This window comes from Lampris incognitus, chromosome 3 (genome assembly GCF_029633865.1).
Source record: "Lampris incognitus isolate fLamInc1 chromosome 3, fLamInc1.hap2, whole genome shotgun sequence".
Lineage (NCBI taxonomy): Eukaryota > Metazoa > Chordata > Actinopteri > Lampriformes > Lampridae > Lampris > Lampris incognitus.
Genome location: NC_079213.1, coordinates 76,979,399 through 76,991,801, shown reverse-complemented (window position 1 = coordinate 76,991,801; position 12,403 = coordinate 76,979,399). Strand labels below are relative to the sequence as shown.

The 12,403-nt window shown below is 40.8% G+C and overlaps 2 protein-coding genes across 6 annotated transcripts in view; one reads left to right on the top strand and one right to left on the bottom strand.

Moving 5' to 3' along the window:
* Positions 1-1,164, top strand: part of nme7 (NME/NM23 family member 7) — a 49,288-nt gene extending 48,124 nt beyond the window's left edge. For all 5 annotated transcript variants that reach the window (XM_056277497.1, XM_056277495.1, XM_056277494.1 and 2 more), the window contains one exon: positions 235-1,164. In XM_056277497.1, the coding sequence (XP_056133472.1) occupies positions 235-267 (33 nt within the window). In that variant the 3' untranslated portion in view covers positions 268-1,164. The remainder of the gene's footprint in view (positions 1-234) is intronic.
* atp1b1a (ATPase Na+/K+ transporting subunit beta 1a) lies at positions 322-10,977 on the bottom strand. Its single transcript, XM_056277499.1, has 6 exons — positions 10,767-10,977; positions 6,354-6,482; positions 4,560-4,715; positions 4,013-4,197; positions 2,282-2,365; positions 322-2,144 (listed from the first exon to the last, which is right to left on the bottom strand). The coding sequence occupies exons 1-6, from the start codon at positions 10,858-10,860 to the stop codon at positions 1,884-1,886; spliced, it is 909 nt and encodes a 302-aa protein (XP_056133474.1). The 5' UTR covers positions 10,861-10,977; the 3' UTR covers positions 322-1,883.
* Positions 10,978-12,403: the final 1,426 nt, after the last annotated feature.

Here is a 12,403-nt window from a genome sequence, read left to right as displayed (position 1 = left end):
ACTGAGCTGCCACATTCCCAAGTGTAGTTCATAGTAGCCTAGAAGCCCTTTCAGATAGGAAAATTTACTTATGACCTTTTACTGCTTGGCCACTGTTTTATCTCATAAAAAAACCCCAATTTGATTGTTGGAATAGTGTTCCAGGCAGTGCATCATCAATTTTAAAGTGGCAGTGGTTGATTGAAAATATCAAATCCTACTTTCAAATGTGCTAAATGTTGGATCTTTTCACAGGTGCAGTATTTCTTCAAGATTTTGGATGGCTAACTGCCATGTCAGATAACAAAACAAAGGTTACATTAACTGAAAGACTTCCCCACATACTTATTTTTCTCTTTATTTGTTTCAGTCTTATCCAGATTAAATAAAGTTACAAGAGCAGATGGACTCCTGACAAGTGTTTTGATGTTCAACATTGAATTAAGCACTTTTACACCAACATGACATCCTTTAACACGGGATACTGCATTGCTTCTGATCTAACTTTTCACCAGCGACTTTGGTATTTGATTCATACTTTCACACTTTTCCTGCTGAGAAAAAAAAATATACAACTGCATAAATATAAAATTCTTCCACCATGAAAATGGCAAAAAAACATTCAATGGAAAGTTACACCACATCACGTGATGTCTCCAGCAAAACAATAGATTTTAGAAGCAAATAGTTCCCACTGTTTCCATGGAGATGACTTCCAGGCTGGGCCCAGAAAAGTCCACGTTTTGAATTAAGAGAAAGCAGTATGTCAACGGAAATGTCATTTAACCCTGTGCCACAGCTAAAGTGATACCTAAAGGAAAATGTCGAAATGTATCCTTCCGCAGTCAACTCAAACATAACAGGGAAAAAAGGATTCCTTGGAGTGCAGTCATTTACTCATACATGGGCCTACAAGGATCAGAGTACCATGCCAGTATTTCAGTTGGTAAGAGCACATACGTACATAGTAAACACATATCTACATACTCACAAAACTAACACGCTCACACTAGAGGTCTGCAAGCCCATCAGGTCCCAAAAGGTCCTGACACACTGAGTCGATCCGGGCCAGGCTCGGGCCATTTTTTTTATAGATTGGACTCAGGTCGGAGTAGGGCTCATATACGTGCAGAGCACACATAGGCCACTGTACGAAATATTGTTATATTGATGATACATATTATACATACGCATGTACGCGCGCATTACACAGGACAGTTGACCATGCCGTGTGTGTTTGTGTGTGTTTGCATGTATCAGGGAGAACGCACGTCAGAGAGAGCTTAAAAAGATATTCGTGTCGGTTTTGGGTCGGGCTCGAGCTGAAAAATTGCAGACTTTGTTGGGCTGGGCTAGGGCTTGAACACCACAGGGCTGGGCTAGGGCTGGAGTTTTTGGCCCATTCAGGGCTCTAAATCGCACGCAGAAACAAGCACACACACACGCGCGCGCGCGCACAACTTGGACCACGAAAGCTGACTGACATGAGACGACAGATTACAACATGGCTTTATAATGGCCATGGCATGTGACTAAATTACGGCACTGGACACTCCAAAAATATAGAAACCACATTAGGAACAAATACTTCAGGGACAGAAACACAGCTCGCTACATATCAGTAGTGGAATTGCAGTTTACAGTAATAAATGAACGCGTCCCATGGCTCAAGGAATATTTTCATTTTCAGTAGAATAAATATTGGCTATGCTATTTTTCCTGTATTTTACATTCTAACCCTCAACATACACAGAAAAGCTTGCGTAAAGCACACAGATTAAGTGAAGGTCCTGTATATTATGAACATTTGTTCCAAGACTAGTCGTGTTTATTTTAACTTTTATTTTCTCAAGATTAATTTGTCTTCAAAATGGGGTGGAGAGAAGTATGCGTCATAGCTGAGGTCATGAGGTGGAGACTGTGATCTTAACGTCAAAACGTCCTTGGTAGCGATCTTTGTCGCTATAATCAATGTTTGCACCATATGCTTTGCACTCAATGCGGAGGTCTTCATTGAAGGTGATGTTGGTAAACTGGATGGCCACCAAAGGCTGGAGATACTGGGGATGCAACCGTTTACCATAATATGGGTAGTACTGGAGGGGGAAGCCACCGTCAAAGCCAAAGTACTTGATCTCTCTTATTTTTCCTTCATCCTCTTCCCTCTGTTAGGAAAAGAGTACCATTCTATTTACAATATGACTATTATAAAGCATCTTCTGATGCTGGTGATAAAAATATGATAATCACTCATACTTGTTTACAAATGCTTTCTTTTTAGATATGTTCATGTGAAGTATACCTTATTAGTGCAATGAATAGGGATCAGGTTAGTGTTCATTTTGGACTGGAGAGGAATTGGGAGTGACTGATTGTTGGTTGGAGCCTGAAAAGAGAGAAATTAAAATTAAACATTATATTCAAACACAATCATGACTTACACTTTGTTGAATAATAGAACCACTTCACTTAACCCACTGGTTACTCTAAATATCCCACTTCAACATATGCTCAGAACAATTTTTGCTGCATTCAAATGGGTGGCACGGTGGCGCAGTGGTTAGCACGGTCGCCTCACAGCAAGAAGGTCCTGGGTTCAAGCCCTGGGGTAGTCCAACCTTGGGGGTTGTCCCAGGTCATTCTCTGTGTGGAGTTTGCATGTTCTCCCTGTATCTGTGTGGGTTTCCTCCGGGTGCTCCGGTTTCCTCCCAAGACATGCAGGTAAGGTGAATCGGCCATTACTAAATTGTCTGTAGGTGTGTGTGTGTGTGAGAGAGAGAGAGAGAGAGAGAGAGAGAGAGAGAGAGAGAGAGAGAGAGAGAGAGAGAGAGAGAGAGAGAGAGAGAGAGAGAGAGAGAGAGAGAGAGATGGCCTGTCCGGGGTGTCTCCCCGCCTGCCATCCAATGACTGCTGGGATAGGCTCCAGCATCCTGTGACCCTGAAAGCAGGATAAGCAGTTTGGATAATGGATGGATCAAATGTTACTTAAATTGACATTCTGGAAGAAGCCAACATGACTACCATCACCACCACAATAATGCAGCACCAACTCCGATGGACAGGCAATGTCATCTGCATGTCCAACACGTCTCCCCAAACAGAAACAGATCTTGTACTTCCAGCTGAAGGAAGGTCAGCGAGCTCCCGGCAGGCAAAAGAAATGTTTCAAGGACAATATCAAGACCAGTCTGAAGAAATTCAGCATCACATCGAGTAACTGGGAACATATTTCACTGGATAGGTGCTCCTGGAAGAAATCCGTGCAGAAAGGAGCTGCATGTGATGAAATGGAACTCCACTGTGCCGCGAAGAAAAAGCGACAGCACCGCAAGGAGTGAGAGAAAAAGGCTCAACCACCACCACTTTCCCCTGTCCACACTGCACCAAAGTATGTGGATCGTGGCTCGGCCTCGACAGCCATCTGAAGACCCACAAGTAGACAACCCAATGGAAAGGACAGTCATACTTGCTTCAAGTGACCGCTGATGATGAAATTGACATTGATCATATATATGCAATAAGTAACTTATTTCATGAAAACTGAACAACGACGAGCTTGTGTTGAATTATCAAGGTTTGGTTGGTGGTGATACAAGCTTTCTAATCCAATGCCAAGCCTATGTAAACAGAGTCCCATTGATTGGTATTCTCTCTATTCACTGGCTTTGTCCCAAACTTTTCCATTTCTTTTTTTCTATTGTTGCACACACAGCCCTACAGAGAAAGAATTATAGCTGTCCAAAAATAACTTCACATTTCTTCCTCAGCAAGCCTGGCACCACATTAAATATAAAAGTACACAAAGAGTTAATTCTTAAGATGAAAACTTGAACTGCTTAGAAATCAGCAATGTCAAAACTCTGTCTAAACTCAGCATAAACTGTCTTTAGTCCTGTCCAGATGATCTGCCTCTAAGCAATATTATTATTTATTATTTCATGAAAAACCTTAAACCCTAACCTTTTAGATCATGCACTTTGGTCCATGACATCACAAGCTACTATGTTACAACTGAGTGAGGCAAAAAACTTACCCTTGGTTTAAAGCTGACAATCCTGTTGAGTTTTATAATGATGCATGGTTTCCCCTCACTGAAGCCATATGTATCGTCAGTCTCCCCTGAACAGCTTCCCAGCCAAGACCTACGGAAACGGCAAGCTTTCCTAATTGCTTCATCGCTTTCCAGTTCCCCACGAAGCTTGTATGTACCAGGGACGTCTATGAATAGCACAAAAAAAACAAAAACAAACATCAGACATGCAAACATCTAAAAAATGCCAACAATACACAGCATCAATAACACCTGTTAATGCAATTCAATATTGTATTTAGATTTCTACATTTAACTTTTTATGGGTTAATTTGACATTACAATTTTAAAAAGGTGCAAAAGAGTCAAGGTATAAATGTTTTGCGTTCAGGTCATTTTTATAAATATAAGAGAAGTAAATTCAGACACCTAAGATTCTACTGTTGTTAATTGAAAACATTGAACTGGCTTCAGATTTGTTTATTACATACCACCAGAGATCATCAGCCAGTTAATAATGACAAAACATGCATGATGGACAAATACTTGCCTCCACAGTCTTCATATTTCATCTTATCATCCTGACGTTTACTATCATAAATCTCCAGGAATTTAATCATGCTTTTGGTGAACCTCGCATATGACTTTGGATCATTCATGTTGAAAGCAATTTCAGATTTTTCTGAACGTGGGGTGTGTGATAAACCTGAGGAATAGAAAATATTTTTATATGTTAAGTATACACAATAAAATTAATGCATTGTAAGGTCCTGGTATAGTAACATGCCAGAGAAAAAGCCATAGGAAAAAGGGGCAGCACCAACATGGAGAGCACATAAAATCATGAAAGTTGTATTTGTTGACCCATTTTCTGCAATGTGTATTACAATGGTTATTCATAACATACGTATGTAAGCTACTTTTTAAGTGTTTCTTAAAACAAACAGATTTGTTTATGCTAGTAATTCAAATCATACAAAATTAAACAATATAGGGTCTGTTATCTACAGACAATAGACAACCTAGGGTCTTAGGGACTTCCTCAGACGGGCTTTGTAATTTTCCACAGACCTTGGGCACAAGGCCTCAGAGGCGTGGCATGGTGAGAATTAGATGTGGGAACAGAACTGAGCAGAAACATCTCATTTATTAATACGATTTGTTGTAGGTTTCTTATTATATGCTTCATTACTTATGAGTTCTGAGTTCTTTGTGTAAATGTGGGAGAACCACATTTAGTAATTTTGATATCGGTGAAGTCTTGTGAAACTTTACCAATCCTCCTGCTCCCACCCACCAAGTCTCACGTGCATTTCTCTCACAATGGAAACTTTTAGCCCCTGAGTGAGAGGCGGGACTTAAGCGCTGAAAAAAATGTAGCTGCTTTCTCCTTCCTTTATCAGTCAACCAATGGAAACTCACTTCAACTCAAAACACTCCGCACCTACTTAGGCTATGTCATTGCTTTGTTGAGCCAGTCTTTGATAGTCAACAGTTTTAAGAGAGGAAATGGCCGACAGGCAAAACGGCAGGCAGACTAACGCATGTGCATGAAGCCAGTCATTTACAATGGCTGCTAAAAATACCCCCAAGGCAACAGCATGTGCTATGCAAACAGCCACTGGCACAAGACAAGGCTGCAGAGAGATGCATTGGCACTTTCAAAGCAGTCACCAAATTCAGAGACATTTAGGAGGAAGCAGCCTAACTAGTTAGTGCAACATGTGATAGGGTTTGATGTTTTTCAATGTGTTCTCAAAAGATTATAGATTATTGAAGGAATTTGCCCTTGCAAAACGAGCTTAGAGGCCTATTAGTGCAGAGTGAACAACAAAATAATTTCCCAGACAGAGCTACACAGCCAGTTATTTACATGAACATACTAGTTATTAAACATCCTTCCTAGATGTACTCGTGAAGTACATGAGCCATTTCAGGCATATTGAAAACTGTAAGCGAGCTGTAAAACAGCTCTCCAGAACCCTGGGGGGAATAATATTGACTGACAGAGAAATGAAGGACAAAATGGCTGAACCTATGTAAGGTCAGACAGCCTTCTAGCAGTGAGTTGCTGCTAAATGGCAAAATTCAAGCAGACATTTTCAAAACATGCATCCGAATAGCCAAATAATAACCGTGTAGTAGCCACTAACACTTACAAATACATACAATCACTAACACAGCCAAACATGTACAAATGCTCCACAGATCATTTGTGTATGTTTTAAATTTTAACACTCAGGAAAAATAAAATGTTTCAATAAAACATTCAAACCAACAAGAAGTCATAGATCAGAGTAATTTCAAAAAGAGGAAGTAAAATAGTCATGAAGAATAACTTTACCTGGGGGAGCGACTCTGTCCTGATAGGTAGGCTTGTAGTTACTTAATGTCAGCATCATTGCCTGAATGGTCCCAATGAAAATTCCAGCCAAGCATCCATAGAAAATCAGGTAGAACAATAAGATTTTAACTGTGGAATGTGAGAGAAAACACTTGTTTAAAAATGTAAACTGCAAATCTGTTTGACATTTGTTTAAACGGGGGGAGCTATGCATTCTGAAAGTGAGAACTTCTGCGCTTTGATCAGTTGGCCAGTCTTAAATAAAGTTCATAGTTGTGCCTATAGGTAAATAATAACTCAGGTCTCGTAAATAATTTTTGGAGTTGTTCCAGCAGAGAAAAACTCTTGAATTGTGGTGTGCACTAAAATCCTTGGATGGGATAGGTCACTGATCAAATTCAGCAGACCAAGATTAATGCTGCACTTGATATTCATAATGAAGAGTGATTGTTGAAAGATTATTTCCATCATGGGGGGACAAAATATTGGTCTTTAAGTGAGGATAAAAATCCTATATATTCCTACATTACTACAAATAACTTTTCAATCATGAACTACCTAAAAGCTCTAATTTCTCTTCTTGAAAATACCTGTTCAGAACATGGACAGTTGAATATATGGTTTTGAGTGATTACATTTTTACTTCAGTGATGCAGTAGAAGGAGGGTTTCTGTTACAGTACAAAAGGATGAGTCACTAGTCATTCTCGTAAATGCCACTGCCACCTCTCCTTCAGACCCTTCCCCCTATGTCAGTGATTACAATAGGTCTGGCATTCAACAGTCTTCCCTTTCGCCAACTTGTTGCACAAAAACACTTTGAATATTTTGCAACTCTCTACACCTCTTTCTGGCATTAAGGCCATCAAGTATGGCAATAATAGCATTTGGTTGACAAAAACTTGTAATGTAGCATTTTAATTTATTGCTTGCGCTCGTCCTGAGAAGTTTCATGGGCTGCAGATAATTGTTGCCTTTTCATTGCCATTTATTGTTTTGAATATAATTTGTCAGTGCTTTTAGGTATGTGCCTTGTTGCGAGTTTTTTTTTTTATTTTTTTATCATGGCTCTGTGACATTTTATTTCTGGTATTTGGATCAAGCTATTAAATTTTGTCTTGACCTCTTTGAGGATTCAATGTAATTATGTAGAAAGAAATCGTCCTTGGTAAGAACATTGAAAAAAATGCATCATCCACTGATGCACCATTTGTAGCTTACAGATTGTGGGAAAAGGAAAAAAATAAATGAAAAGAATGCAACATTTCAATATGTGCTGCTCTTGTACCTTTTATGAAATGTTAAGGTCTTGTTAATATCCTACAGCTGTTTTTTTTTGTGTGTGTGTGTGATATTTTACATTTGTCACAGTGAGCCAAGAAAGAACATGGGGCTTAGACAAATAATAGATGGAGGAGTAGGGACAGGATCACTGACGAGACCAAGTCAAGTGAAGTCAATTTTATTTGTATAGCCCAATATCACAAAACATTTCTACTTTGTGCTATCACATATTTGTTTTTTGTTTCTACAGGATGAGAGCAGAGGTGGATAGGGCTCTTGAAAACCTGTTCATGCCAAAGTCGTGTTCTTTCTTAGTTTAAGTTCCAGGAATGTCATGAACAAAACTAATCTAATAGTGGCATATTGCGAACATTTCCAGTTTTTATTTAAGCTATTTTAACTTATTTAACATTATTTGTATGAAGAGTTGCGAAACTAATAGATATTGTGAATCTTTTGATACTATGATTTTTTATTACTTTGTACTCGTACAAGGGGACCTGTGGGCACCATTAAACATCTCATTCCTGATGTAGGTACTGTGACACACCTTCAGGCACTTTCTCAAGGTGGTTTGCCAGTGCCAGCTTGTCTTAACCAGCTTTTACTAAAACAGCACATCAGATTGATCACAGATTCTACCGCCGTGGCCTTATCTCCTGCCATACAGACTGAGGATTGAAAGAACTACTACAGGACTGATCCAGTTTTGGCACTGGGACTGTGCTCAATGCCTCGATGAAATTTATGTTTGACTGTCTTGAAGTGATATGGATTTTAGTGAAATGTAGTGTTTCTCTTCATACATCCAACAGTGTCACCCATCTACTATTAGCCTAAAAGGCTTTCATAGTCATTCAGAGTATGTTTGTGGTGTGAGACACAATATCTTGGGTGTACGTTCATCATTGTAAACACAATTATAAAAATCCACAACACAAGTACTGAAATCCTGCTTGAATACTGGCAGGTCTGAGTCTTTGGAACCATTCTACATGCCTCTTTTACCTCTCTTGAGTTTTGATATGTGAATTGCTCATCGGCCTAAAGGCTGTAAAGCACACCTGCTACTAGTGTACATTTCAGGTGAATGATTTCTTATTGAGCACATCTTGAATGAGAAGTACCAGATTATGCCATCAACTGGCAATTCAGAGTGACATTTATTCTATATGACAAGTTGCAGAAAGGTTCCAGTCACTGGCTGTAATTTTAGAGTGGCCCATCTCCACATGCACATCCTCTTGTCAATGCTATTTAGATAGATTGCAGTGGCTAAACAAACTGGACATTGCTTTCTCTGTTGAAGATTACAGGACAGGTGATTGGAAACAGAGAGCCAGATTTGACAATGTAATGAATATACTTTGGGAAGAACCTGGATAAAAGGGGGTTGTTTCTCCAAATATATCAAAGTTTGGATGTTTCCCATGCTTTTGATTCCATAACGCTTAAATTTTAACCAATGGATCCAACGAGTTTGTTGGCTGGTTTAAAATGGGGATGCCGCCCATCTGGGGAGAGATTATAATCACAGCAAACCAGCAAAGGGCTGTGTGCTTTATGGACTGTGCGTTTTATAGATTAGAGTCCGATCTTTTGACTCTGTGTGTGTGGAATAATTCATTCTCGTTCAAACTGACCATAACAGAAAGTGACCCCTTTGTGAAAGGCTCTGACGACGATCTTGGACTGTTTAGTATTGAAATCACACCTGCACCTTTGTTTCCATGAGTACAAAAAGTTTCTGGATGAATTTAGGCTTAAAGTGGAAACAGGCAGCTTGCACAGACCGTGGACTTTTACACTGACTTTCCTTCGTCATCACACATTACGTATTGGAAACTGCAGGGACCGAATGAGGAGGAGGACCCGGAGCATCATGTAGTCAGTCGGTCAAACGGACTGAACATTTCCTGAATGACCTCCAACTGTCTTCACGGACTAAACCTGTTGCTTTTTCGATCGAAATCGATCATTTCACGGGGCTATTGTCTGCTCGAAGAAACGGATGCGTCGATAGGGCAAAGAACTGCCTGCAAAAGAGGTTTTTTTTCCTCTTTAGGGGCAAAAAAAAACTGAGATGGAGAAGGGCGGCCCCTGAGACATGAGTCGTGAGCCGACCTACAGCGCCGCGTTAGCAACTAGCTAAAACACATCAGATTCGTACAAATGACATCGGATCCGCAAGGCATCAAACTTAATACGAAAAGAATGAAGACCCTGTTTTAGACCCAATTATGTCATTAAATCAACAGACAAGGCCGACCCTATAAGGCAAATAAATACGTTATAAAACTCTTCAAGTGAGTTCAACAAAAAGACTGGGCTGGACTTCTTTTTAATCCTTGATTTGAGTAAAACGGGACATTTTTTTAAAAAGGCCCATTCAGACCCAGAGGCAACGTATCCACTCGGTATTCTTCGGATAAATTAGTCAAATAACAGCATAGTTTGCCAAAACCGCTTGTGGGGCAAATGTAAGTAGAAAACCAGAGAATGGCACAAGCATCGACTGTTTGTTTGACCGTTAGATTTCGGCACAATTCTTGGTCTAAGCCGTCCTTCACAATGACCTTTTTGACAGAGGACGCCGTTGCTGAGATTCATCAGTGGATGGCTTGAAATACCTCAGACCCACTGCAATCACTTATTATTACAGCTTGAGACATCTAAAAGACTGTGGCGTAATGGGATATATCAGAGTATAGCCTGTATAATGATATGACAAGTGGTGTGTGCGAATTTGCTAATCAATAACTTACTGTGCAGAGCGAAATCATTCTGTTTTCCAATTTATACACTGCCATGTTCAACCAGTGGGTTACCACGTCTGTCAGATTATGTTTTTTAGATCGTTATATTAAGCGAGAGTCTGGTTAGTTAGTCTACTGCTCACATGTTCCGTGAAAACCTGAAGTCACGACGCAGCGTGTCAAAGCCGAAGTGAGATCTAACAGGTGCTGTTTGTCAGCCAGGAAATGGAGGGAGAATTTGGCGCCTTGCTGTTCTTACATTTCCGACTGTTAACGGCCAAAGTCGGTTTTTTTGTTTTGTTTTTTTACATTTCATGCCAATAAGCCTCGTCAATCGAGTTCATCTGAACCATTCAAGTGCACGGGGTACTTACACCAACTCCCCCCGGTACGCCCTAGAAATTCCTTCTTCTCCGCATTCCACACAAAACTCCTCCATCCGCCGTCAGTGTCTTTATTCGCGGACATGTTCTCTCTCCTTCGTAAATTCCCCCTCTTCTTCGATATTAATCTGATTCAGTGGGCTCTGGAGCACCAGCGACTCCGTCTGTCCTCGAACAGGAAATGTTGAAAGGACAGTTTCGTACCAGACTCCACCTATTGTACCCCACACAATTTATCTCTTACGGTAACCGACTCCGCCCGCCCGCAAACTCCAGCAGCAAGTTACCCCTAAAGAGGGGGGAGGGGAGGTGGGAGGGGGGGCTTAGTCTAGCGAATCACAACCAGTCGTCCTTTTGCGTAACGCTCATTTGGGGTGGGGGGGGGCACAACGGTCTACTTGGTCTATGCATTGGTACAGACGATTAACTGGGGACTATACTGCATGAATGCCATTTCAAATGATGTAAACCTGCCAGTGCCATAGTTACCAGCTATGTCAACACTCTAGATCTCAAATTACTGCATCCTGATGCCATCAGTGAGAGATTCTTGCAAGAATAGAAAAACAGAAGTCACATCTGAGATGCTCATCCGAGATGCTCAAATGAGCAATTCCCTGATGCACGCCGACACTTCATTCAAACTTTTCAGCTAGTGAAAAGTTCTAATGAAGTTTTACGGTAAAGCTACAAATGACTGATATAGATTTGTTATACACAACTGTTGTTTCCTTTGAAACGGCAGTTTGTTTCTTGTGTAGGTTTCAACAGAAAGACAGATGGTAAATTAAGGGGATGAGGAGGTTGAATTAATACGACGTTCGGAAGATCTAAAATGATAGTAACCGCATTCTCAACAGTGAAACAGCAAGAATATATCAAATCCAATTCTAATTGTTTTTCTCTGATATGATTTCGTGCAGGTCCAGAAGCACCGTGTATAATGGGTTATTCTCAGTCACGTGACTTTTTCATTGCCAACGAACAGCTTCGCCATGTTGGAGGACAGCTAGACCTTAGCAACCACTGTTTGCACAGAAGTTCTCATTGTCGATCTGTGTTTACAAGAGCGAAATTTTAAGCGAAACTCGGGACAAACTTATAGAAATAAAACATCGCAGTTGTGATCCCCTCTTCGAAAAACAGTTTGCATAATACATTTTACAAAGTTCTGGCCTAACGACACAAAGATCAGATTCGATTTTCGGATTTTCGGCTGTTAGGCCAGTCTCGTGCAATTTCGCGACGGCGTCGATCAAGAATTATGTACAAGCTTTAAATGGAAAACCAAGGACAGATATATGGAAAACTCCCAATTATCTATATTGTAGCGAATTCGGGGGACAGCCCGACTGGACCGTCACAGCCGGGACGCGAACTCGTGTATTCCGCACCGCGGGCGACAACGTTAACCAGTTGACTGAAGCGTACGACTCGTTAGTCAAGGGCTACCGAGCCTATTCATCCGTGATCGTTACATTGCTCCCTTCGGGAAGGCCGTCCCCGGCCGGACCGTCACAGCCGGGGCGCGAACTCGTGTATTCCGCACCGCCGGCGGAAACGTTAACCAGTCGACTGAAGGATCTACTTATTCCTGTATGTTACACTACCCCCTCCTTCGGGAAACG

Bases quoted from the DNA above. Each gene is read 5' to 3' on its own strand.
- atp1b1a (XM_056277499.1), bottom strand. From the start codon at position 10,860: ATGTCCGCGAATAAAGACACTGACGGCGGATGGAGGAGTTTTGTGTGG. The intron at 6,483-10,766 runs GTAAGTACCCCG...CACATTCCACAG, and splicing joins GCGTACCGGGGGGAGTTGGT to TTAAAATCTTATTGTTCTAC. The intron at 4,716-6,353 runs GTAAAGTTATTC...TCTATTCCTCAG, and splicing joins GGACAGAGTCGCTCCCCCAG to GTTTATCACACACCCCACGT.